Source organism: Pleurodeles waltl, chromosome 1_2 (assembly GCF_031143425.1).
Source record: "Pleurodeles waltl isolate 20211129_DDA chromosome 1_2, aPleWal1.hap1.20221129, whole genome shotgun sequence".
NCBI lineage: Eukaryota > Metazoa > Chordata > Amphibia > Caudata > Salamandridae > Pleurodeles > Pleurodeles waltl.
This window is the reverse complement of record NC_090437.1, coordinates 490,910,476-490,937,959: the sequence shown is the minus strand read 5'-3', so window position 1 is coordinate 490,937,959 and position 27,484 is coordinate 490,910,476. Positions and strand designations below refer to the sequence as shown.

The 27,484-nt window shown below is 44.3% G+C and overlaps 1 protein-coding gene across 1 annotated transcript in view; it reads right to left on the bottom strand.

Annotated features, from left to right (window-relative positions):
- Nucleotides 1-27,484, bottom strand: part of INTS12 (integrator complex subunit 12) — a 58,121-nt gene that overhangs the window by 23,313 nt on the left and 7,324 nt on the right. The window contains exon 2 of the mRNA XM_069241330.1: nucleotides 2,727-2,893. Within this exon, the coding sequence (XP_069097431.1) occupies nucleotides 2,727-2,882 (156 nt within the window). The 5' untranslated portion in view covers nucleotides 2,883-2,893. The remainder of the gene's footprint in view (nucleotides 1-2,726; nucleotides 2,894-27,484) is intronic.

Sequence of the window (27,484 nt, the reverse complement as noted above, 5' to 3'; positions counted from 1 at the left end):
AAAAATAAGATGGGATAGGCCATGGAGACATGGTTTGCTATGCCGTAATACGTGTGTGGTGTGCATCGAGATCTTGGTTGTCGATCCAGATGTCTAGAATGGTTGGTGGAATATTTGTTACTAATGTTGCTAACATTGTTAGTGTGGGAGGAAAGAGGCATATGGTCGACTGCCTCTGTCTTGATGTATGTTATGGTTATCTTTTTTGAAGTGATATTAGTGGCCTCAATCTCTGTGTCTGCGTGTCTTATTTGCCAAAAACAGTAAATGACCCCTCAAATTGTGACCTTAAGACGAAATGGGCACCTACACTGCAGAGGAATGGTGTACTGGCATGCAGTTAGTCACTGGTGATAGCAGGGTCCTAGAAGCGTCTTTCTTGGCAGACAGATTCAGTCCTCACTCTTTTTGTATGGCCTTTGCTTGCGTACAGTGATCCCCTGATGACATGTCTACAAATAGTAACACTTTACACCTAAGCTGCTGGTCACAGAAGCCAGAATTACACTTTCAGGAGTAGCTCACATGGTTGCAAAGATGTTTAGTCTGCCCGCACCATTTTTCTGCCTTTCCATCTGGAACAGCCATGCAAAATGTACCTGGGTTTCTCAACCAGAATAGAGTAGAAGCTGAGTCCACCACAGTCAGGTGCAGCAGGCAAGATGGTGAGATATCCACGGCTTTTTAATATTTTACTTTCTAAGGCTTGTTGGAGGCAGATGTGGTTGGCAATCTTAACACAAAGAAGGTCTTCCTTCCAAAAATGATCCAGGAAGGGGATTACTGCACAGCTCAACAGTCAAAGAGAAAACACTTCTCCTGTAGTGAACTTTGTAAATGATTTCTCTGGGAGTCTGTCAAATTACCCTAAGTCATCTAAAGGAAACATCTCCTGAAACAGAATTCCTAAGGAGCTCATTTGGGATCATAAGATCTTCCTTTTGATATGCATCCTTTAAAGAATAGTCTGCTTTTGGAGCAGGCTAAGGGTCCCCTTGCCCATGCTCTGAGTCCATTCTCCTTTCTCCTGTCCCACTTACTGGCATTCACTGGTGTTGGATTCAAGTGCTTGGTTGAGGCTGGGAATGTATTCACCAAGGGCCAGATGTTGTTGTAGCAGGGCAGAATAATCCCCTCTATGCAGGTCAGGCACAGGGGCGACACACTGTGAAGGATGATGTTTTTGTAATTTGGCCTCGAAATCCAGAATCATTAATTTCAAAGCACACAGCAGACATAGAAGCACAAACTTCACATTTTGGGGCATCTGGTCTGGATGCAGCCAGTAGATTTAATGGAACTGATGGTGATATGTAAAAATCTGAACAGCCTCACAAGCCAACATACAGAGGGACCTGCTTTGCCTTGCCAGACAAGATTTGAGGTTTCCAAGAGGGAAAAAAAAAAAAAAAGGAGGTGGATAAATTTGATCTTTTTCAACACACAGTGGGTACGAGAAAGTCTCAAGCATTACAACTGAGAGAGCCTAACAGTAAAAAAAAGGAAGGTGAAGGAAAATTCAAATGACCTTTTTTCTGCATATTGTTTTCAGTTTTTAACTGAGTTATTGCTGATGAAGATTCTCCTCAAAAACAGCAACTCCCTGGAGGTTTTCCCTTTTAATTAATGTGTGGGTGAAAATATGAACCACAGAAACCTCTGAGGGGAGTGACATTCAGCATCTTTCCACTTCATTGGCTTTTTACAAGTTCATATGTGGTAGACAGGCTGTACGTAGTACATACAGTGTCAAACAAGCGCATTTTGTGAGTAATGTTTTAATATTTCCAAACAAGATTTCCAGCTTGACAATGCAGCACATGAATATATGAGAGATCCAAGAATGGAGTGATACATCTTTCCATCTCATTTTCTCCTATTAGCAGAAAGACATATGAATGATGGTTTCTGATGTGTGCCGTTGTCACAAGTGAATATGCCCTACATGTAAAATAACGTGGTCAGATTAACCTGCTACTGTATGTTTGAATCAGAATGAGGAGTCATAAACTAGGCACCGGATTACAACTTGTGTGGAAAAGGATGGAGTATTTACCACACCCAGGAAACACCATTACCCCAGGGTGAAGTATTTACTGTGTGTGATAAACACCTTCTATTCTGAAAAGGGGTATTACATGTAGGATCAATATTTAACACACTGAATTCACCAGCTGTTGCCTTTTTTCCCAGTCATTTTCCCTAGATACATTTTAGAGGTCTAATCTGTTCAAGTCTGTCAGGAAACATTTGCTGTGAAGTGATATTCCCGATCCCAGTGCAAATGTCTGTTTGCGCAAGGATTAGAATTTAGCCCCGAACTTCTAATCTGGGCCTAAGTGAATAAGATGTAGGCCGTGCATGGCCAGAAGTCAAAATGCAAGCTTTTAATTCCACAAGCTGTCTTCACTCAAATATAAAATAAAAACAATAATTACTAACAGCCACAAGAGAGGTGCCTTTTTACAACACAACGTAATCTGGAAGAAGAGGTCAAAAACCAAATAGCAAAGAAAAGAAAAACTGTTAGGAATTACAATATAAATCAAAGGGTCTGTTCTGCATTACCAGCAAACAATGAACGTTTGCCACACACATTTACGATATATCAGTAAAATATTTAGGATTGTTTATGGGATCATCCAGCTCTAGCTCAATATCGTTGCTTAAGCAGCACAAATAATGGGCGAGATGCAAGTACACATTTCCAATCTTGTGGATGGTACCTTCTGTAACTGGCGATAACTAGAATCACTTCCTCGACACAAAGATTCATCCAACAAAGCTTTCAATCTTTCAGCAGAATCCTTGCTCTTCGAGTGCAGGTATCCAAGCGCCTTCACGAACACTGGATCAAGGTCAGAATTGACTGCAACCGCCATTGTGACTGAAACTTAAGCAGAAACATTTCTTGTAACACGCAGCTTGAAACAGAGAGACTTTTGGAAACTTAACTTTACAATCAGTATTCTTGAAGAATAGGTCACAATGTGCAAGCACCTCTACTCGAGACAAGAAGCCAATAAGGGTGTGAGCTCTACCAATTCTCCAAACATGCCACACCATCATGAACACAGACATTTTCACAGGCAAAGACCATGCACAGATCTTTATCTCAAAATATTTACCAAGTATTTTTTTGGAATCGAAGCAAAATTACTGAAAACATGTCTAAATTCTATAGAAAAAAAATGATCCTAAGGACAAAGGGCCAATGTTATTTTTTCTAAAATCTTTCTCTCATCATTACAGCCTTTAACATTACAAGACATCTACAACAGGCTGGGTTAGACAGTGGTCGATGTACACCCAACAGTCTGCCTCTCCTAGCTATTAAAGAACATATCAGGGATATATGCACAGCAAGCTTCCTGAATGACAAGAGTTTTCAGTGTAAAGGAAAGTTGCCAATAACAAAACAAACAATTCTAAAGTAAGTATGTTAACACCATCTTATTCCAGCGCTTAATAGGAGGACAAATCTCCCCGGATATAAATGGCAATCTCCCCACAGTATTACACCTGGTCCCTTAGCTGCTCAGAGCCACCTACATTTCAAATACTTGCAGGTCACATCCCACTCCAAACAGTTGCAAAGCTTGACAGAATACCGAGGTCCACAACTCCATCCGTCTTTCCAGTAAGGTAAAAAAAAAAAAAAAAAAAAAAAACTTTCCGTGGGGAAGCTTTTTAATTGTGCACAGAATTTGTTTTCTAATATGATCAGTGAATTGAATGAAGAAATTAGATATTTCATACCCATTGCCCTCATGACACCCTTCCAGCACAATCTCCCATCTGGTAAGCTTACAGAGCTTCTGCTTAGTTATCAAGCAGAGAGCAGTTGCGCACTCATCAAGCTTAAGTCTGGCTCTCTTTTTGATCCCTGTCATATTGCCATGCTGAAATCCTTGGCTGTGGTTATTGCTCTGCAACTGGGTGACCCATATCAAAACCTCTTAAGGTAGGCATTACATTTTGGCATATTTCTATAAGAAAGACTTCATTACTCTGCTTCCGAAGATGGCTGATCTAGATCCAGGACAAAAATCACTTTGCAGCCTATCTTAATCAAAATTATAGAGCACCATTTGGCCTTGTAACTCTCCTTGTGACCTTGGAGGGCGCTGGACAGTACTCACAGCACAGAGGCTGTTCTAGAATTCAACACTGATGACTGTAACACTAGGGATCTAAATCTTCTCTCTTGCCTTCTGTTATTACACCTGCTGGTTGGCTTCAACATGGTCTACCATTCCACTGTAATCAAACATTTGGCCGGAATTGGACTGGTCCATCTTTACTAATCCAAGTTCTTTCTTACTGGCTGTACCCAGGTAATTGCATTTGCTCCCTTTTGTCACCAAAGAATGCATTGTTCATTAGAGTTCGACAGGGATCAGCTTTTTTGCCAACATTGGTTAACATCTATGTTCAGACTCTTTGGGTAACTGATCAGGAGATACAACTTCTCAGCCCTGTCTCATGCATCCAATATGAACTAGGGCAGTTAAACAATTTGTCCTCTGCTAAGATTTTGCACCCCAGGGACTGCCTTGCTGCCATTCGGGGCTTGATGTCTTTCAATAATTTCTTGAAAATGAATAGTGGTAAGACTGAGACCTTGATAATAGCTGTGGTCCACTCAGTTCAATGACAGGTTGCAGCCCACATCCTTCGGTAATTCTTTCTGTTCCTACAACTAAAGCTAAGAATCTTGGACTGTGGTTTAACCAAGTAACCTTTGACTATCAGAGTTAGAAAATATGGATCATCTATGTTAAACTTCTTCACACAGCAAAGAAGTTTTAGCTTTTGCTTCTAATCTAGAAACAGGCCATAGTTTCCTATCCTAATCCTGGTGCGATCAGACTATGGCAATGCTTTATACCTTAGACTTTGACGATTCAGGGAATGGAAGTGCAGTCTGTACAAGGGTTTCACAAGTTTGTTTTTCACATACATTATCGCTTTATTCCCACTTCACTGGCTCCTCATTAAACATGCATCTTATTTGAAGTTCAGTGTGTGGTGCACCAAACATACGAACTCAAAGTTTATGCCAAAACTACTAATGTGTCATGTCCCCATTAAATCCCGTAGAACTGCTTCTCTCTTTTTGCTGATGCCCTGATGTTACAACAAGGAACAAATAAGAGAAGACCCCCTCACCCCCTCAGGATCCTAGGGCCTAGGTTCTGGAATGCCCAGCTGGTCGATCTTCGTCAATCTTTTAACTACACACTTTTGAGAAAAAAATCTCAACATTACTCTGGTCTTTGAGAAGAGTAAATATAAAATCCGTTTCAGTAAAAGTCAAATTAGAAACATGGCCAGCTTTATTTGTATAGTAAGCCATTTTAGCAGTTTGGTTCTAAACTCAAAGTCCTTCATTTGTACTCAAAAGTCTATTTAATTTACAATAAAGTGTTTCAAGCTTAATGATTAGCAAACCTGATGTAGAAGTGATAGTAGTTACTCCTTGAGTATAACACTTTTTGTTCACATTTTTGTGTTCTTATGACCTTTTTTCCTGTGATCAGATTCTAATAAATGCCTTTCGGATTGAGGCTTTAATGTTGCCACCCAGAAAAGTTTGAGGAAGGTTTCCAGTTTGCTCTCTGAAGTAATGTTGGGGTCCTGCTTTATTCCCTTGATGTTGTCAGGATCATGTAGAATTTCCTAGGTTTGAGAATAACTGAGGATCTAACCACATCAATCATCAATCTGATTCAGGAGTGATCCAAAGTAAACATTCTTCACATGAAAGATGTCCTGACTGATATAGACATTTACAGGTTACCAATAAAGAAGTAAATCTGATTAGGAAGGGAGTAAAATAGAATATAAATAGGATTCAAGATTAAACTAAAATCCCATTCCACTATCCATCTCAAATCAGCAGGTAATGTAAGCAACATTTGATGCTGCCATTCAATAAGGAAGGGGGAGCAGGGGTGGGAAAGTACATGTCCGTAAGTGACCGTTATCTCCCTTAAGAGGAGAAGGACCAGAATTCATATTCATTTTGAGACATGTTCCCAAGAAACAGTTTGGGTGGTTGGTCATTCAGAGGGGAGGTCAAGGGACTGCACTTATCTTGGCAGTTGTCTCCAAGAAGAGCACATCCTTTATCCCTGTTGTAATTTACTAATTTTGCTTTTTTGAATCTAATTACTTAGAGAAGGATAATATTCTTTGTCAGTTGATTGCAATAGTATAACATTTTACATTGCACTCAATGATTCAGGCTTCCTCAGAACATCTTTCCTTCCATCTCTAAAACCCAGAACCACCCCTCCCTTTTTGCTGGCCTCACCAGGCCTTCTTTTTTTATTTTTTATTAATTTTTTTATTTGCTTTTAAACCCGGACATAACAAGTCTAGCGAAATAATATAACTCAGGAAGTAACTAGCAATCAGATACATGATTAATATGTTTGTTAGAAACACAGAAAGAATCTTCCCCAATTTCCACCTCAAAACACATTCCTTCCATAAGTACGCCTTCTTGTAATGCCTTCCCACGTCCCCCTAATCTGCTTCGGTGTGGGAGCCCCTAGGGTGTCTCAGTCCACCCCACGAGACACCGGGACTTTGACATTTTCTGACTACATTTCCAGTGAGTAGTATGTTATCCAGTCTCCCCATATCTTTTGAAATTTCTGCGGGCATCCCCTGTTTATGTATGTGGTTTATTCTTCCATCATGAATCCGTCCATCCCTTTTCTACAGGTATTCAGGTTTGGCCGGGTCTGGGATCCCCACTGTCTAGCTATGTCTCTTTTCGCGACCATCAGTCCAAGTCCCCATAGCATAAGTTTCCTTCTGGGTAAATCTATGTCGTTGGGGATGCCCAAGAGTATGTAATTGGGATCTGGGGGGATCGTCTCGTTCAACACCCCGAGAGTTCTCCTAATACCCCCTCCCAGAACTCCCTTATCACCGGGCATTCCCATATGATGTGTAGAAAGGAACCGGTCTCACCGCAGCATCTAACACATTTTGGGTGTCTGATCTTCCCCATTTTGTATAATCTGTTTGGGTCATAATACACTCTATGCAGTATTTTGAATTGGATCAAGCGAAGTCTTGCCCTTATTGCCACCTCCCTTGGAAACATCAATGCAGCCTCCCAGTCTATTTCTTCCATTTGCCCTATATCTTTCTCCCATTTGCTACGAAGGTTTATTAGTGTGTTTGGCATGTTGTTATTGATGGTTTTATATATCAGTGACGCTGCTCTCTCCATTATTTCATTTATTAACAGGCGGTTCTCTAGGGGGGAGTGTTCCATAATTTCTTGTCCTGTAAGCCCTTCCTTCCCCCACTCATGCTTGAATCTTATGTATTGGAAGTATTGTGCCTCGTTTAGTGCATATTCTTGTTGTAGAGACTCGAAGGGCTTGAGACCGCCGTTTAACATCAGGTCTCCAATCTTGGAAATCCCAATCATGTCCCAGCTCTTGAAACCCCTAAGCTTTTTGATTTCCTTTAACCAGTTTCCCTCCCATAACGGGGTCTCCATAGTAGGGCGTCTATACCATCCTATCTTTGTATTAGCCCTTTTCCATGCCAGCAGTGTCACCTCCGTGGCCGGAGCTAGGTGCCTAGTTCCATTTCCCTCATATAAAAATTGCTTACAAGATCTCCCTTCCCATTGCAGCCTTTCCAGTCGGAAGGTGGGGTGTTCATCTGCAGCGAATATCCAGTCATTAACATTAACTAGATGAGTCGCACAGTAATAAGCCTCAATGTCAGGCAGTGACAATCCACCCGCGTATTGGCTGCGTTGTAGTGTACTTAAAGCAACTCTCTGGTGTTTCCCCTCCCATAAGAAGAGTCTAATATGTCTGTCTATGGTCCTGAATTGGCAGTTGGGGATTTGGTAGTATGTGTTTTGTAGCGTGTACAGAAACTTTGGTAGTGAGATCATTTTTATCATTGCCACTCGGGCCATTAACGTCAGGGGAAGTGTCTTCCATCTATTAAAATCGTTGCTACATTCTCTCGCTATCTTCCCTATATTACGTTCGAGGCATCTATTGGCTTCATGGGTTATATATATATCCCTAGATATTTGAATCCTTCGTTTTTTGTAATTGCATCGGCAGAGGTGGGAGGGATGTCTCTTGTTGTGGTATATATAATACCGATTTGTGCCAATTAATACAATATCCTGAATGTCTACCATATTCCTCTATCAGGAGGAACAACCTCGGTGTGAGGGCAAATAATAGGGGGGAAAGAGGGCATCCCTATCTCGTTCCTTTTTCAATGGGGAATTGTGAGGAGACAACTCCATTTACCCTAACCGCAGCTGTAGGTCCTGTGTATAGCAATTGTACCCATTTAATATAGTTTGGGCCGAAGCCGAATCGTCTCAGGGTCTCCATCAAGAATGGCCAGTGTACTGCATCGAAAGCCTTTTCCGCATCTAATGCCAGGAACAGGTGGGGTTCTGGGCGGTTTAGCACCGTGGCAAGCCACATGTGTGCTCTTCTTAGATTATGTCTTGTAGACCTTCCTGGTATAAAACCGGTCTGGTTCATGTGTATTAGTGAAGGAATGATTTTGATGATCCTGGCTGCCAGCACACTCGCTAGAGCCTTTACCTCCACATTTAGCAAGGATATCGGTCTATATGAGGAACATTTATCTTTAGGTCTACCTTCTTTATGTATTACTGCTATTTCAGCCCTTCGTAGGTCTGGGGGGAGCACCCCTTGCTCTCGGGCCTCTAGGTACATATTTAATAGGTGAGGAGCCAGTATTTCTCGTTAAAACATTTCGGCCAGGAATCCATTCAGACCCGGTGCCTTACCCGGCCTTAGTTTCGCCAATGCGGCAGATATCTCCTCCACTGTGATATCCTCCTCTAGCTCCTCTTGGTCTACCGAGTCTAATCTCGGCAAGACTATCCCATTTAAGTATGTAGTAATGGAGTCCATTTCTGCCAATGGTCTTGCTTTATAAAATTCTCTATAGTAGCATGCGAATGCTTCCGCTATGTCGTTATCTTCAGTAGCCCTAGTTACATTTTGTGTCTCTATTTCTTGGACCCATCTTGCTTCCCTTTCTTTCTTTCCAAGCCATGCCAGTAGCTTCCCAGCTTTGTCCCCTGTTTCATACAATCTACATTGCGTCGCTCTCAGGTGGGCCTTTGCCTCTTTCTCTGCTAGTTCCTTATACTCAACTTTTGTTAGCTCTAGTTGTCTCAGCAATGAGCTTGTGGGCATATCCGTCGCCTTCTTTTCAATCTCTAGAAGTTTGGCCTCCAATTCGCCTATTTGCCTATCATCTCTCCGTTTTTTTTGGGCAACCAGGTTTTGCGCACTGTCTCTAAGCACTATCTTATATGCCTCCCATAAAATCACTGCTGATTTCACTGACCCCTCGTTTTCTTTAAAGTAGAGGTCAGTGTCTAGTGTTAAACCTCTTGCCACTTACCCATCCCGCATGTCCCATGGATTCAGTCTCCAGCTCTTTCTTTTCTCCGATTTCCCTCCTACAGTGACCAGCAGGGGGGAGTGATCCGACAAGCCTCTCGCGAGGTATTCCGCTCCTTGTATCTTGCCTATTTCCCCTGCTGGCGCAAAAATGTAGTCCAAGCGAGAGAATACCCTATGGGCTCCCGAGAAGTAGGAGTATTTCCTTTCCCCTGGGCGTCTCCATCTCCATATATCTGTTAGTCCCAGGGAGGCTGTAAAATCGTATAATGGGGTGCCCCGACCTACTGTCTGTTTTCCCCCTGATCTGTCTAGTGTTAAGTCCATTACATCATTGAAATCTCCTCCTAGGACTCACCAGGCCTTCTTGTGGAAAGACCTGCGCTTCTAGGAGATCTTTAGTTTTACTCAAGGTAGAGTTCTATGACAGTTCTCCTTGTGAACACATTACAATTTGGAGAAGTTCCATCAAAAGGAATTACCAGCATATGTACAGCTCCAAGATATGTAGTTCTGTGTCTCCATAAAGGAAGAATCAATACATCAGGGTTTTTGTGAGGGCTTATATTGCACAAACTCTGCTGAGAGCACTGGGACACTTTAAACGATCACCAGTTTATGTTACACAAGGTCAGATCCATTTTTTTGTTTTTGCTTTTAGACATGGGGAGATTAAGTGATTTACCCAGAATCACAGGATGTTTAGCCAACACCAGACCTTGAACCTGGTTATCCAGTTCCAAAGCAGACAGCTCTGCCATTCGTCCACTTTTCCTTGACAGAAGGGCATCACTATCAATGCAGAAGCCATCAATATCACCCAAATTCAGATCCAATGGTAATTCCGAAGCTGTTCTCTGTAGTGGACTCCCATCATTGCTTGTTGAGGGTTCACACATAAGCTTAGCTTGACCAAGAGCTAAAAAGAGATGTCACTGTAAGAGGTTGGCAAAAACCTAGAGTTGGTTTGCAGCCCCCTTGACGGCTTAGGCTTCTCCATGAATGTTGAGAAGTCTTATCTCATCCCATGCCTGGTGATATCATAAATACAGTTAAGAGGCCCACCGTGACCAGAGAACAGAGGCACAACAACTACCCAGTCCACACTGACTTCACAAAAACATCAGCAAGGTAGTTGTTCACCTGAAAAGGAAATAAGAAATCCGTGCACCTTATCTATCCCTTCAATTAGGCCCAACACTGAGAGACACAATTAACGATTAATATTACAAACAAAATAGTGCAATATCCTTCTTGGTGGCTTCCTCAGTCAAACATATCCAAACGTCACTTTCAGTCACAAAATTAATGATAATAACTGGTTAATCTCCGTGCCGATGGTGCATTCACTGCTGGCTAAACACTAAATTCAACTGAGGCAAACAGCTCTATTCCTTAGGGCATTACTTTCTTTTCTGAAGGGGAAATGTGTCGCAATGCAGCAGTCACCATAGAACAAGCAGGATGAAACCGTCTCAACTAAAAATTCAGCTTTTGAGACTAGGTACTTTAAAACCATATTCTTCCTATGGCTTTTCATCTAGGTTAGAACACAATAACTATGCCGACAGTACAGCTGCACCATGCTCTTCATGAATGGCAAATCAATCTATTACTAGCACACATGGGTTTCCTTAGATTAACCGGTCTGTGAAGGAGGACAATCCCCAATGATCTCCATTTATGTTTGAGGGAGGGGTCAGCATTTCATGCTTTAGAGGATGTGTTTTACTTGGACTGGTCATCAAAACATCTTTATGCCCCTCTGCCAACTCACTTATTTCAGAGGGTTCGCTAAAAGATGAACAGTTTCTACAATATAGAAAGGCTACTTTTAGGCTAAGGGAGATTTGGTTTTTTAACATGATTCTATGCTCCAATGCCTTCCTTAAACTTTTCAATCCCTCAATTCAACAGGATGAATGGTATTGGTGTTTGAGTTACTGTGCCTTACTCCCACTCCTGAGAGAACCTGGTTCCTGAAAAACTGCAGCAAGTGCACCAAGAAATAAACACTGTGGTCATGTGCACTGCTAGAAAAGATTCTAAGCAGAAGATATAAGACCAAATGAATACTTTTGTCACTGGGCTCTTGAGCACCGCCATAATCTTTTACAAGTCTCTTTAGAGGATAATTTCGCATTCATGACATATTTTTCTAGTTTCAAGGTCATAGCTTTATCTTTTGCAAACATTTCTCAGCAATCTATGAGTGTCACAATAGGTCTTGAGACGGTTTCTCATTAAACAATGAGGCACATGGAAGAAGGTCTTCTCCACTTATGCCATTTAATCAAGGATTCTGATCCCCCTGGTCATCTCGGCTTAGCCCATGATTTGTTAATGCACTAATTATTCAAAACACAAGTATTCTGTGACACTGGCACATCACTAAGGAAAAAGACATTGTGTGTCCATGAAAAGCTAATTGATTTAATCATGGAAAATGGCATGTTAAGTCACTACCAAGCAAGAGTTAGAACAACAACTGGAACTGTGGACCAGTGTTTCGACTTATGATGCTCAAGTGGAAGGCAGTGGATATCAGTGGGGGTAATCTTTATTGGTGTCGCTTTTGTCAATCTTAGTGTAGCTTTTAACTTGATTCTAAGAGCAAGATACTGGGATGTTTGTGCGGACACATGAGTCTCCATTGACCTGATATTTGTGCACCTCCATGAGGATAGTTATGGCCACGTTAGGCACAAATAGCGAACTCACTGAAAAAAATAAACATTATTCAAGAGTCCCCCAGGGCTGTGTCCAGCCCCCACCCTATTTCTCATTTTTAGTAACAGTTATATTAGCTTTCTGGCTAATTGTGAAAACGATGCAAAGACTTTAGCTGGCCAGAGGGTACTGGCATTACTATTAGCCGACGATACCCTTTTCACATCAAAGTGCGTGTTCTCTTTTATTTTGTGACAACCATGGATTGGAAGTCAGTGCTCAGGAAACAGTCTATGGCTTGCAACAGCCACAAGAACTTTAGAAGGAAGATCCGTTTGGGGGCAAAGTCTTTAGAAACAGTCAAAGAATTAGACTATATGGGAATAAGTTTACCCGATTCCAATTGCAATCCACAAATTACAATGAGCTCCATCCTATTAAGCACACGCCTTCAGCCATAGTTAGGTTTGCCAAACGTACAGTCTCCTACCCACATTCCCCCACTAAGGAAATGTATAAAGCTCTAGGTAACTATACCACTCTATGAAGCACACAGCTTTGGGGGTAGTGTGATGTGGCAGAGCTAGGGCTAGAAGAGAACAAAGACCTAAGATCATAATTGAATTTATAGAAAAGTTCCCCTCTACTGCAGTTAAGCCTAGTATTGCTGATATTAACCACCCTTATATGGGTACTGGGACGGCGTTACATTATTCTTAAAAAATACAGCTGCCAGTTGACGAGGGAGGAATGGGCACACCAGATTTTAGATCTTACTGCCTAGTGGCACAATTGCAGTAGCTTTCTTACTGGTTAGCGGGTTCAACTTGCAAGTAATAGGTTACACACCATCTCAATTACGAAATGGCCACCTGCACTGCACTCACTGTTGCTATATGTCGCCTCCAAATGTTACCATTACTACTGAATAATGCTCTTGCATACCGGCACACAGCACTCAGTCTTACACAGACCACGGTCCCATGCACCCCTAATATTTCCCTGTGCGGCCTGCCCACACCTACAGGTGTTCTATCAATGGTGCACATCCGACAATGGAAAGAACAGGGAGTGTCAATGGTGGGGGACCAGTTCGAAGAGGGCTCACTGATTCCACAATGAAAGCTTATGCAGGTCCATGCACTCTCTGGCAACCTCTTTCTCACAGATGCCGTGCTCATTGGATTTATCAAAACACACTGGACGCAGACAGGGGAAGAGCCACAAACAAACGAGCTGGTACAAGAAATTCATGAAATGGGCAAAGGCAGACACTTAGTTTGGTGGATCTATAGAGGCATAATCCCTCACCTTCAGCTATCATGGTCCCGCGCTATGAGATAAATGGGAAACGGAAATAGCTCAACCACTGCATGACAAGGAGTGGCAATTCCTCTTGGAATATGCCACCCACCTACCTACATCACACAATTTAAATGTATTCAATTTATGATTTTTCACAGGGCATATTTGACCCCCCTCAAGGGTCTGTAATTTGGGCACACCAACACCGGTCACCCTTCTGGGCCCACCAGATGTTGATTCACCAGGGATATGCCCTGCTGTTCCAGCCATGTCCAGAAGCACAGAGCCTATTCACAAAGGGTCCAGGGCCTCATTTTTCCCTACTTGTTGAAATTCACATGGCGGTGGTGTTACCCGTGAACACCTGCACTACCTTCCCTTTGAGAGAGGGAAGAAATGCTTTCTGATCGCCAGAGGTCCAACAGGTTGATTTGGAGTCCGGACTCCGCCGGAGACCAGATGTCTTAGATCTCCCCCTCTTCCAGGTGGCTGCGCCATTCCAGGAGTGACGCATCTGTCACTACTGTCAGATATGGTTGGGGAAGCAAGAGGGATCTGCCTCTGATCCAATTGTGGTTTGTTAGCCACAACTGCAGATCTTGCGCAGTTCCCTCTGAGATCTGGACCATGTTGGAGAGATTCCAATGATGCTGTACCCACAGGAACTTCATGTGCCACTGCGGAGCCCGTATATGCCATTTGGCATGTGTCACCAGCAGGATGCAAGACCCCATGAGGCCCAGCAGACTCAGAGTCATCCTCACCGAAATCCAGGATAGAGGCTGAAACAAAAATCGGCACCAAAGCCTGAATATCCTGAACTTGTCACTCGGGAGGATAAACCCAAAACTGCCCTGTGTCCAGAACAGCTCTGATGAAAGGGGGGGATCTAAGAGGGAGTCAGGTGTGACTTAGGCATGTTTATAGTAAACCCCAGAAAATGCAGGAGGTCTGCTGTAGACTGGAGGTGGGGGACGACAGCCTGGGATGAGCCTGCCTTCAACAGTCAAATGCAGAGATAGGGTAGACTGAAATCCCTGATCTGCGCAGATGAGCTGAGACCAGCGCCACTTTGGTGAAAACCCAAGGAGTGCTGGTAAGGCCAACAGGGGTGGGGGGGGAGGGAGGGGATGGGCACGGTGAACTGAAAGTGGCCATGGCCTACTGTGAACCGCATGTAATGTCTGTGGGCAGTCAGGCAGGCAGGAAGGTAATGTGGAAGTAAGTGCCTTGTAAGTCCAATGATACAATCCAGCCTCGTGGGTCCAGGGCAGATAGAACCTGAGCCAGAGTGAGCATTTTGAACTTCTTCTTGAGGAAGAGATCGAGGGACCGAAGGTCTTGGGTAGGGCAGAGGCCCCTGTCATTTTTGGGCACCAAAAAGTAGCAAGAATAAAAACCATGATCTACTTCTGGCACAAGGACTCTCTCTATGGCTTCCTTGGCCAAGAGATCTGTAACCTCCTCGCGGAGAAGTGCCAAGTGATCCTCCATCATCCGATCGCTGAATGGTGGCATGGATGGAGGAGTAGTCTTGAAGGCTAGGGAGTAGCCCCTTCGGACTATCTGCAAAACCCTCCTGTCTAACGTGATGGACTGCCAGCAGAGCAGGTGATGGCGAATCCTGCCTCTGACTGGTCCCTGCTGGGAAACAGTTAGACTTGGAAGGTTTGGAGGCAGCTGCAGAGGGCGGTGGGGCCATTTGGTGGAACCAGAGGAGTCCCTTCCAACCCTGGGGGGCCCAAAGGTGCTCCAGCGGAGTCAGGCTGCCCAAAGATGAGGCACAGGGCTTCATAGAAGCAGGGGTTACTCTGGCTCCCAGAAACTCGGTGAGGCGCAGTCTGAACCAGACTTGGAGGACGGAGGCCCAGAATGACGATGCTCTTGTTCCCTCGTCTCGTTGGCCGATGTGAAGTCGAAGAACGTTAATTCTTCTTCAAATTCTTCTTGTGCCTCGACTTACCTGATCGTCTCGAGGTCTTGGAGTGGGATGATGATGGAGGGGGGCTCAGTGGCGATTCTCTGCACCTCCCTCTCAACTGAGATAGGGACCTAGGCGGAGCCGAGCGCCGGGCTACAAGGAGCTTTAGAGACAGCTCCTTCAATGTTTTCAGATTCATGGCCCGGCACTCGGAGCACCACTTCAGGTTGTGGTCTCACTCCAGACACCAAAGGCACACAAGATGTGGATCCGTCAAGGACACCGCCAATGGCAGGATCCGCAGGGCTTGAACCCAGTCTTACTCGAAGACATCCTCAACGCACCAGGAGTGTCAACACTCAAAAATCTTTGACAGAAAGTCGAAAAAGATCTGTCAAAAAACAACTGAGGGGTAGGCTGGCGAGGAAAGAAAATAACTGATGTTCGCACACCAGGGTGGCACCTATATACGCCCCCGCAACGTTATATCGGCATGGACGGCGCAGATGACGGACAGAGAGCTGGTCAATGTCACCTAATGATGCACTGGGGTACTGCTTGAGAAAAATCACCAGTTCCAGACTGACACCTGGGGAAAATTCTAAGGTAAGGAATCTACAACTAGATGTCTATCAGATTAACAAAAAGCAACACCCCAAAGCGCAACCAACCAAACCCGATTAAACACAAGTTAACATGGTAAGAATGCGCCTGGCAACAACTCCTGACCAGAACCTATGTGTGGCACAGTGCTCCAACAGTAAAGCTACAAAGTATTCTAAGAATTGTATCCTAAGAACTCCCCACTCCCCTGTATGAAGAAGTCTCACCACAACCTAAAATGGACAATATGGAGGGGGAACATTTTTAACTCCACAGGCCTCAAAACCAGATAGGCCAAAGCACTGCAGGGGGTCCCCCTCCAGCTACCCTACTCTATCCCGTGGGAAGTGCCTAATTTTGCAAGTCAATATTTGAGAAATAGCACCAAAGTATTTCTACACTGTTACTGGCACCAAACTGGATCCTAAGCCTTCAGTGCCTCTGGAGCTCATCAAGGAGTCGACTCTCCATCCAGGTGTGAACCAGGTGATGCTCCTCAATAACTCAGTCAATGTCTCACCAATACTCCCTCCAGAGTATGGGATCCAGACAAATAGCCATAAATTACGGTTGTATCAACTGTGAGCACCTCAATCCACTCCCTCAAGAACTCAGGGGAAGCAGCGGGTGTCCCGGATCCCCCTGTAGATGCCTCCTCCTCACCCCACAGGGTACACTCCTCCTACACCATCACTCCGGGGTTTGACAACCCAGAAGACTTTGTGACTCAGGAGACACGGGTCCTCCCCCATGCCACCCTCTATTACCACTTCTGCCTGGGTGTGTCCAACCCTATCCCCACCCTGACAGAAGCACTTTCTCCCATGTCTCCAGCCATGCCAGACCTCCTAAGGTCTTTCAAAAAGTTGGTCTTTTCATATGCTTTCAGGCTACAAAGGGCAGGATACATCAGCATATAGATGAGCTTCATTTATGTGAGCTTTTGCCACATATGCAGAAAAAATACTTTCTATGAAATTTAACATTTCGAGTATAGTTGGAGTAAATAGCGGTTTTATGATTCTCAAACGCAACTGGGCCAGTTTAAAATACAGTCTCAACGCCTGTAATTAAACATCCGTGCTATGGTAAGATCACCCAAAGGCGGCCTTATATTTAGAGCTTTATGTGCCCTCCACTGCAAACAACTTTCATTGCGCCTGCGGTCGCAACTTAAGAATGATCCTAGAGAAACTGTTCTGCTGACACTCCTTCCTCCCTCTCTGGAAATCCCATCAGATGTAGATGATTGATGTGGGAGCAACCTTCAGCGTCCTCCGCTCTATCTTCCACGTGTCTGGTCACCTGTATATTTTTTTAGCATTTGCTCTTTGAGCACTTTCACCTCCGCTTGCAGGTCACTGATCGTATGCTCAGCTATTTTACCTCTATCACCCACCTTGCAGAGATCTGTGTGCAGCAGATTCACTTGAATCAATACAAAGTCATTTTTTTCCCCTCAGACACCTCTAATGAGCCATGCATTGCAACCAGCAGTGCCACTTTCAACGGCTCCCTTGTCGTGTCTGCGGCTACTCCAGAGACTTAGCACAAGTCTGTCAAGTGGCACATAGAGAGGATCCCTGCAACGTCATCTATTGGGTGATCGTGTTGCTCTGGGAACCTCAGAATCTTTATCATTTGTCGGTATGAGGGTACCCCTTATGAAGCTCAGGTCAGGGCACCCAAATGCAGCCAAAGCTGATTTCCCTTTACTTGTGCCTGTGTGTGAAAGGGCCAGGACCATCAGAGGAGTATTCACTGTTTGCTGATATCCCTCTATTCCAAGTAGACATCCACTTTGATGGCTCTCCTCTAGGCTAGTGAATCCAGGTAGCAATCAGCATGTGATCTGCAGCACTTCAGTGGGTGTCACCGGGCCTCCACCAAGGCAGTCTGAGGCAACTTCAGTCTTTGGAAAGCTGTCAATGGAGCTGATGCACAGACCACTCCAAGCAGTCAGACAGCTTCCTGGGAAGGCCACTCAATGTCTACCAGAGCCCCACGTATGTAAGGAGAAGCGCCTGCTCACGGCCTCAGCAAGGACTCCTCCAGCACCGCAGTGCACTCGAAACCCTAAAGTGATTGGGCTGTGATGAGCCCCGGAAGGGTGAAAAGCGAGTCAGGACCACAGCCATGACCATGCTACTCCAGGATGCTGCAGCACAAAACCTCTAGAGCCTCTAAGTCAGCCGCAAGACTCCTACCAGTAGCCCACGGAGCACAGCGAGCTTAAGCTTAAGATCAGTTGCTACAAACCAGTTTAGGTTAGGCCAGTCTTGGTAGTTAACCCCTTGCGTACATCAGACGCCTTGAAGCCATTCAACACGGCACCATTTGCTTCCAGCACAGTTCCCTCTGGGTAACGTTTGGGGCAGCCAAAGGGGCATCAGGAGAAAGCAAAGGGTTTTCCTTCACCCATTGTCTCTTTGGAGTGGATTCCTGGTGCACACTCTCGCATGGGGCTGAGATCGTGCATCAGAAATGTCCACTAGACACCAGGGATTTTTTTTGTGTAGATATTGTTGTTTTGAGGGAGCGGCCCTTATGGGGGTGAATGTTTTGGCCGTTTCTAAGCAACTAGATCCCAGGGTATTTTTTCCTAAAGCGATTTTGTTGTTTTGGGGAGCGGCCCCTTGGGCAAAGGTCGCTCCCCTTTTGGGCGTCAATGTTTTGGATGTTTATGCTTCCACTTGGGGGGCAGATCAGCCATATATTTTTTGGTCCATCTGCCCCCAAGGGTGGAAAAGCCACATGAGACCAGGGATTTTCTTTATTAAACTATTTTGTCGTTTTGGTGAGCAGCACCTTGAGCAAGGGTCTCTCCTCTTCTAGGGGTGTATGTTTTGGCTGTTTCTGACCCGACTGGGGGCCGACTGGACACGCTTTAGGCCCATCTGCCCCCCAGGGAAAGTTTGTGTGTGTGTGTGTGTGTGTGCGTAAACTGGAGTTCGGCTGATGGTCTGCGTGCACTGGCTGGCTGTGTGTGGACTTGCACTTGGCTGGCGGTGTGTGGACTGGCACCTGGCTAACAGTGTGTGTTGACTGGAATTTGGATGGCCATAGTGTTTTATCATGTTAAATGTTTTGTGATTGTAATGTTTTATTTCTTCTTTTTATTCTAGTGCAAAGCTTTTGATTTCCTTTGCTGTGACTCTTGCTTGCAGTTTCGGCACTGGTAGATCTGGAGTTTGTTTAGTTGCATGTATTTGGTAAGAAAAAAAAAAATTATTATACTATTTACTCCAAATGAGTATCATTGCCATGCATGAATGTGTTTTTTGTAAATGGTGTATTAATAGCAGCATATTTAGCTTCTGTTTTATTGTAAATCAGGGCTCCAGAAAAATCCACTTGAATTGAGTCTTATTTGATCAGGTCGAGCTATTTTTAATACTTACTTGTCCCTTCTGGGAGTTGACACTGAACAGGTGTTCTGTTCATTTGAAAAGTGGAGGGGCAATAAAAAATGCCTTTAAATCTTATTCTCATGTCACATTTGCTGTGCATTCACAGACAGGGGTCAAAAGTCCGTTTTTCTTACAATTAATTTTCCTTCAGACTGCAGAGTTCCAGGACTTTGTAAGATGAACTGTGTGACCTGCTGCTCAGAATGTAAAATATATAGGGTGTCAGGGTTTTCCTAATAAAAAACCTTTAAATGACTAAGTCTACTGTGCAAACATTTCAAAATATATTTAAGTAATTGTGAAAGCCCTCCTTTTATATTTCTGAGGGATGAAAAAATATTTTAATAGGATGAAAATAAATCAGAATACTTTACATGTTGATGTGCAAAGGATATGTTTTATGAAAACCAATTTTCACAGATTGTTAAGACACTATGGGCCTCATTATGACCCTGGCGGTAGAGAACCGCCAGGGCCAACGGGGGCGGGAGCACCGCCGACAGGCCGGCGGTGCTCCCTTGGGCATTCTGACCGCGGCGCTTTGGCCGCGGTCAGAACGGGAAAACCGGCGGTCTCCCGCCGGTTTTCCACTGCCCCTAAGAATCCTCCAAGGCGGCGCAGCTCGCTGCGCCGCCGAGGGGATTCTGACAATCCTTACCGCCATCCTGTTCCTGGCGGCTCGCCCGCCAGGAACAGGATGGTGGTAAGGATTGTCGTGGGGCCCCTGGGGGCCCCTGCAGTGCCCATGCCAATGGCATGGGCACTGCAGGGGCCCCCGTAAGAGGGCCCCGCTAGTATTTCACTGTCTGCGTAGCAGACAGTGAAATACGCGACGAGTGCAGTAGCACCCGTCGCACCTTCCCACTCCGCCGGCTCGATTACGAGCCGGCATCCTCGTGGGAAGGGAGTTTTTCCCTGGGCTGGCGGGCGGTCTTTTGGAGACCGCCCGCCAGCCCAGGGAAAAACTCATAATACCCTCCGCGGTCTTCTGACCGCGGAGCGGTATTATGGAGGGCGGCATCCTGGCGGGCGGCCTCCGCCGCCCGCCAGGGTTATAATGAGGCCCTATATCGTTTTATCAGTAAAGCTGCAGATTAGTGGAGAGGTTTTTAGACATTTCTTGGAAAGTTACTGTGTGTAGGTGACAATATGTTACCACATCATGGTTTAGTGATATATTTATTAAAACTGAGTGTTTAAACAAATTGAGAAACACTCCTGCCCTGATGGCAATGTTGTTAGTAAACTAAAAGAAGTCCTAGGTTATGTGGGCTAGACCTCATGGGTATGTAGGCTAGATTCTTGTGTTGCGTGCAGTAAACATTAGTCTACTTAATCAAACAAAAGAGGTTTTTTTGTACTGCAGAAATGATGAACTCACTTATTTGAAGGTGCAATCATATGTGAGAATTAAGAAAAGGGTGATTCTGTGAACTATTTGCCTAGGATCACACAATTTGAGACCCGCTTACGGGTCAAGTACATTACAGTTAAGTCGAGTAGATTATTTAAGTTACTCGACCTGTAGTTCTAGTAACATTTTTATGATTTTTTTCGAGCCCTGTAAATCCTCCTTGGATTTGTGCACTATGTGTATTGTGTTGTCTTGTGTGTACTTTTCTTTTGTTTTTCCTTTCTAGTGGGACATTTTGGCTCTTGCTGTGTCTGTGCAGTGTAGGTGTAGCAGATCCTGAGTGTAGCTGTCTCTCGCAAGTGAGTGTTATCATATTTGAGTATATAGGTTTTTGTGTGCTTTGTACCGATTGACTTTTCCCTCCAGGTTACTATCTACCTGATAAAGACACCCTTTGTTTATTACTTATTCTGCACAGTGTTGGTTATGGTTGACTTATCTGTCAGTTACTTTTATTAGTAAGCATTATGCTGGCTGCAGGATTACCACTCAGCAGGCTTCCTATGCTTTACGAATCTTCCTCTGACCATGCTTATGAGACTGACAATGAGTCTGAGGAAGAGGAGGAAGTCAGATTCTGGCAGTGAATTTTCTCTCTGAGAGAAGTCATCTGATGATGAAGCCACTCTCAGTGAGGAGGAAGTGCTTCTTTTAGAAGAGGACATTGAGGTGCCCATAGTGCAGCAGGAGGCATCTGGATTGCAGCCAAGTGCTGAAAGGCTTCCCATTGGAAGTGCTGAACTCTGGGTTGCCCCCAACATGTTGCAGCCGGCGTTGCCTGCCTGCCTTTAGTGGTGTCACAGGGTGTACAATGAATATGAAAACTTTTTGCCTGTAAGTTTCTTTCAGTTGTTTATGGGCGATGTATTTTAGATGAGATTGTTGACCAGGCTGATTTGTATGCTGAACAGTATTTGAGGGGCAACAGTGCCAGACTTGAGCACCGCTCTAGAGCAAACCCGGTGGACTCCTACAAATCTTACTTCACCTGCGACTGTTTGGGGTAAGGTTAGTGAAGTGTGCAAATCTGTGGGCATTTTAGACTACAATAAGCACATGGGTGGTGTAGATAGAGTAGATCAGATGTTGGAACCTTTAGCTGCTGTTCGTAAGACTTATATTTGGTATAAGAGGTTGGCTATCGATTTGTTCCCTTTAGCAACCTTCAATGCTTTTACTGTATTTGTGGATTGTTCTCCAGATTCAAATATGACATCTGTTCAGTTCCAGCAGTCTGTGATAGGCAACCTTGATGTAGTGGAACAGGCAAGTGTTCCTAAAGCTGAAGTGGTGCAAGATGTGGCTAGATTGAAAGATCGCCACTTTCCTGATTACATTCCTCCCACGTCCCCCCACAAAAAAACGACCAAAAAAACCTTTCCCTGCCTGTAGGAGATGTAGAGTCTGTATCCGAAGAGGCATGCAGTCGGAGTTGTATGTTCTTCATGGAGTGTCCTAATACTGGGCTATGTGCACTTTCATGATTTAAATTGTACCACACGCAGCAGAGTTATTAGGTGCAACTGTGAGAGTAACAAAATCACGTTATATTTTTTGTTTGGATTTCACAATTGGCATTAGTGTGATATATTTAGTTACAGCTGTTGCGTTTGTAGATATAGTTTTAAAACTACTTCCAATTTGTCTGTGTTTTCTTTTTTGTTAAAAAAAAAATGTGATGGTGGTCTGTGTAGACTGGCACTTGGCTGGTGGTGTGTATGAACTGATGGTTGGCTGGCAGTGTGCATGGAGACTGGTGCTTGGCTGGCGGTGTGTGTGAGCTGGCCCTTGGCTGGAGGTGTGCAAGTAGTGACTTGCTTCTGGTCACTACAGACACTGCTAGCCAAACACCAGTCCACACACTCAGTCAGCCGGTGTGATTGTTGAGGCAGAGTGGATCAAAATCTTTGACTTAATTGCAGCCAATAAACACCAACAATTCTGGCGGTATGTCAACATCTTATGCCAAGGAAAGTGCAAGAGGGGAAACTTGGTTCCAGCAGACAAATAGACTGCACATTACGACCCTGTATACAGAGCCCAAGATAAGCCTCCCTCTTGACATATTATCTCACACACAAGGCAGAGGAAGCAGATGTTGCCACATCAGTGGTACCAACGGATCATCTAATACTGAACGATCAGGTGGTCATCAAAGTCCTGAAAAAGATCAGAAAGGACAGCGCCTCCCCCCCCCACACAAAATGGCCTATCAGGGTCATTATTTAGAGAAGATACGCAGTTCTGGGCTTCAGCTCTTGCCCCACTGTATGCTGAATACAGACAATATGAAGATGTATCGGACTCATGAAGGGGCTCCCTCTTGCAGCCCATCTTTAAGAACAGTGATAATACCAACTCCAGAAATTACAGGCTAAAAGCGCTGCTGGACATTGAGGGGAAAGCCTATGCCAGTGTACTGCTGCATTAGCTAGCTAACTGGGCTTCCGCTGAGGGCCTGCTTCCCTTTTACCAAACAGCATTCTGCGCGGGAGGATCAACAGTGGACAACATAGGTGCCATCTCTTATTTAGCCCATCAAGCTTTCATTCACAACACTCCATCCATTTTCACTTGCTTTACTAGCTACTCTGCGGCCTTTGACAGAGTAGTCCAAAACATACTCTGGCAAAAATTAGAGCGGTGGAACATCTGTCCCAAACTACAGTGGGCCATCATGTCACTTTACACCAGGACATGGGTAAGGTTAAGCTCTGGGGGGATACTGCAACAACAAAAATAACAACCAAGCAAGGGTTAAAACAGGGCTGTGTGCTTGCCCCAATCCTATTTAATTTGTATACAGCTGACCTGGGCCCGACATTATCCAACATGAACTTAGCCACTCCAGGGATTGGAGACAGGAAAATTTACCTTTTGCAATATGCAGATGACCTTGTGCTTTTAGATCACACGAAAGTCAGACTCCAGAAGGCCCTCAATGCACTGAGCACATACAACGTAAAGAACACATTCATAGCCAATGCAAGCAAAAACAAAATTGTGATTTTTGGGTGTTACCCAAAAAAAGGGTTATGAAATGGAGGGTAGGGTCACAGAGGCTCAACTGCATTCAAAACTATAATTATCTTGGGGCTTGGCTCAGAGAAATTGGAAAACCGACCCTGCACTTACAAAAAAAATTAAGACCAAAGGAAAACTGGTCATATGACAGCCCAATGACCATGGCTATTAGGATGGGGATCAGGACAAAACTCTTGCCTTCGGTCGACTACACACGACAAGCATTCCCAGGTATGTTGGCAGCTGACTTTGCTAAGCTCCAATACAAGAGGTTCAAGAAAGTGTTCCAACTGCCTTCCTACACAAGGAACACTCTAATTAGACTTGAATTTGGCCTTGTCAATCAAAAACTTTAATGCATGGCCGTTTTGGCGAGATACTTTGCCAGACAACTGCCTCACCAAAGAATACCATGAAGGCAATCATAAAAGCAATGTTCATAAATAATATCAATCCATGGTCCACTAATCTTAAAGTTGCGGGGGAGATTTTGCAGCTCGCAGTGTTGGGCCCCTACCACCACCAACTATACAGCCATTAAAACAGCGATAAAAAAAAACACAATTGCACCTACGTTCACTTGAAATGGCCATCAAAGCTCTACAAGCAAGATACTTACACAACTCCCTAATGAAACCCCAAATAAATCAGTCAGGCAAACCACACCTTCACTAGACACAGAGAAAACACGGTCTAAATTAAATACTACAGGCAAGACTGATGCCACTTAAAATCTGAAAATTGAACCCGGCCTGGAAAACGACTGAAACCATCACATGTTGCAGACTGCAACTACAGAAGGGAAATGCTGGCTCATATACTATTTTCCTGCCCAGCACTACATCCCACCTGTCGCACTCTCTTGAAGCCAGTCTTCCTACATCGTGGCACTTGTTTGGTTAAAGAGGCTCAACACCCTGGAAACTGCGATGGAGATGGCTAAATCTGGGAAATTTATATATCAAGCCTGTGTAGTGGTGGAGTAGAAAACAAACACAATCCAGGTCGGAACGTAAATCCAGAACGATGTTTATTCTAACATCGTAAGAACAACAAACCCACAACAAGAAACATCCGATCAGCTCTCCATCCACAGGCAACTGTCACTATGGAACGAAGAGTCCATCGAATGCTCTGAGGAGAGTTCCAAATTACATCACACAAGACATTCCCTTTCCAACATATACTCAATGCGTATAATGTTTTTTCCCACATTTAACCTCTTAGGCCTTTTCCCCCGCCCCCAAGGCTGAGCCCTTTTTTGGCTATTTGGGGTAGTTTGCGCTTAGGCCTTCATAACTTTTTGTCCACATAAGTTATCCACGCCAAATTTGCGTCCTTTTTTTCCAACATCCTAGGGATGCTAATGGTACCCAGAGTTTGTGGTTTCCCCTGGAGGAGACCAAGAAATTAGCCAATGGCTTGTGGTTTTTTCCCTGAAAATGGCATCAACAAAGGGATTCTGGTGCTAAAATCACCATCTTCCCACCTTTCAGGAACGGGCAGACTTGAACAGAAAACCACAATTTTGGCATTTTACTGGGATATACCCCATTTTTACTATTTTTGGTGCTTTCAGTCTCCTTCCAGTTAGTGACAGGAATGGGTGTGAAACCAGTGCTGGATCCCGGAAAGCTAAACATTTCTGAAAAGTAGAAAAAATTCTGAATTCAGCAAGGGGTCATTTGTGTAGATCCTACAAGGTTTTCCTACAGAAAATAACAGCTGAAATAAAAGAATATTGAAAGTGAGCTGAGAAATATTGAAAGTGAGCTGAGAAAAACAGCCATTTTTCTTCACGTTTTACTCTGTAACTTTTTCCTGCAATGTCAATGCAATTTTTTAAAGCAATATACCGTTACGTGTGCTGGACTCTTCCGGTTGCGAGGATATATAGGGCTTGTAGGTTCATCAAGATCCCTAGGTACCCAGAGCCAATAAATGAGGTGCACCTTGCAAAGGGTTTTTATTCTATACCGGGTATACAGCAATTCATTTGCTGAAATATAAAGAGTGAAAAATAGGTATCAAGAAAACCTTTGTATTTCCAAAATGGGCATAAGATAAGGTGTTGAGAAGCAGTGGTTATTTGCACATCTCTGAATTCCGGGGTGCCCATACTAGCATGTGAATTACAGGCCATTTCTCAAATAGACGTCTTTTTTACACACTGTCTTACATTTGGAAGGAAAAAATGTAGAGAAAGACAAGGGGCAATAACACTTGTTTTGCTATTCTGTGTTCCCCCAAGTCTCCAGATAAAAATGGTACCTCACTTGGGTGGGTAGGCCTAATGCTCGCGACAGGAAATGCAACATGGACATATCACATTTTTACATTGAAATAGGACGTGTTTTTTGCAAAGTGTCTAGCTGTGGATTTTGGCCTCTAGCTCAGCCAGCACCCAGGGAAACATAGCAAACCTTGGCATTTTTGAAAACTAGACACCTAGGGGAATCCAAGATGGGGTGACTTGTGGGGCTCTGACCAGGTTCTGTTACCCAGAATCCTTTGCAAACCTCAAAATTTGGCTAAACAAAACACATTTTCCTCACATTTCGGTGACAGAAAGTTCTGGAATCTGAGAGGAGCCACAAATTTCCTTCCACCCAGCGTTCCCCCAAGTCTCCCGATAAAAATGGTACCTCACTTGTGTGGGTAGGCCTGGTGCCCGCGACAGGAATAGATCACACAACGTCAATGTTGGTCCTTACATGAGGCAGCTGTTGACCCTGGGGTGATCCATTCCTGACACAGGCACTAGATATAGGCACTCAAGTGGGGTAGTGTTTTTATCAGGACAGCTGAGGAATCACTGGGTGGTAGGAATTTTGTGGATCCCAGCATATTCCTGTAGTTTGTGTGACAGAAATGCGAGAAAAATAGAGTTTTTATTCAACATTTCAGCTTTGCAGGGTATTCTGGGTAAGAAAACTTTGAGGGAATCCACACAAGTCACACCTCTGTAGACTCCCCCGAATGTCTAATTTCCAGTAATGTTTGGGGTTAGTATGTTTCTCTATATGGCCGCCGAACCCAGGACCAAAAACACAGGTGCCTGCCTTACAAAACCAGTTTGTTTTGTGATAGATAATTTTGATGTCTCCACAATACGATTTGGGCAGTGGAATTTGGGGCTGAACTAAATTGGGGAGCTCCCAAGAGAGCACTCTCTCTCTCTCTGCTTGCCGCCGCATTCACCTGCTCTCTGGGTTGGGCTAACCCACTATTACCCTGTTGCACAGACTGTGCTTGCGAAGGGACAGCTGGACTGTCCTCATCACCTACCTCATAATTTACTGGAAGAGGAGTTATCGAATGGGACTCCTCCGACTGAAAAATCACTCCCAGAGTCTGCACCATTGTCCTATCCCTCAGATGCTGTCTTAGTATCTGATGTCTAAGTTTCTGATCCTATGTCCGAGCTGTCCTCTATAACCCGAGTGACGGCAGCAGTCATCCATCAAGATGCCATCTCGGCTATTGGCTAAACTGTTGCTCTAAAACACTAGCCTACGTAGACAGTCACAAAATCGATGGTGTGTGTGAGATACGTGCAACAGCAGAGGCCACCTTACCTGCGCTTCTTCCCTCAATCAGCACGTTCTTTCAAGACACTCAAAAAACACCTTGTCACATACCATTCGTCACAGTCTTTAGCACCTCCTGCGCCCAGTCCAACAATCAT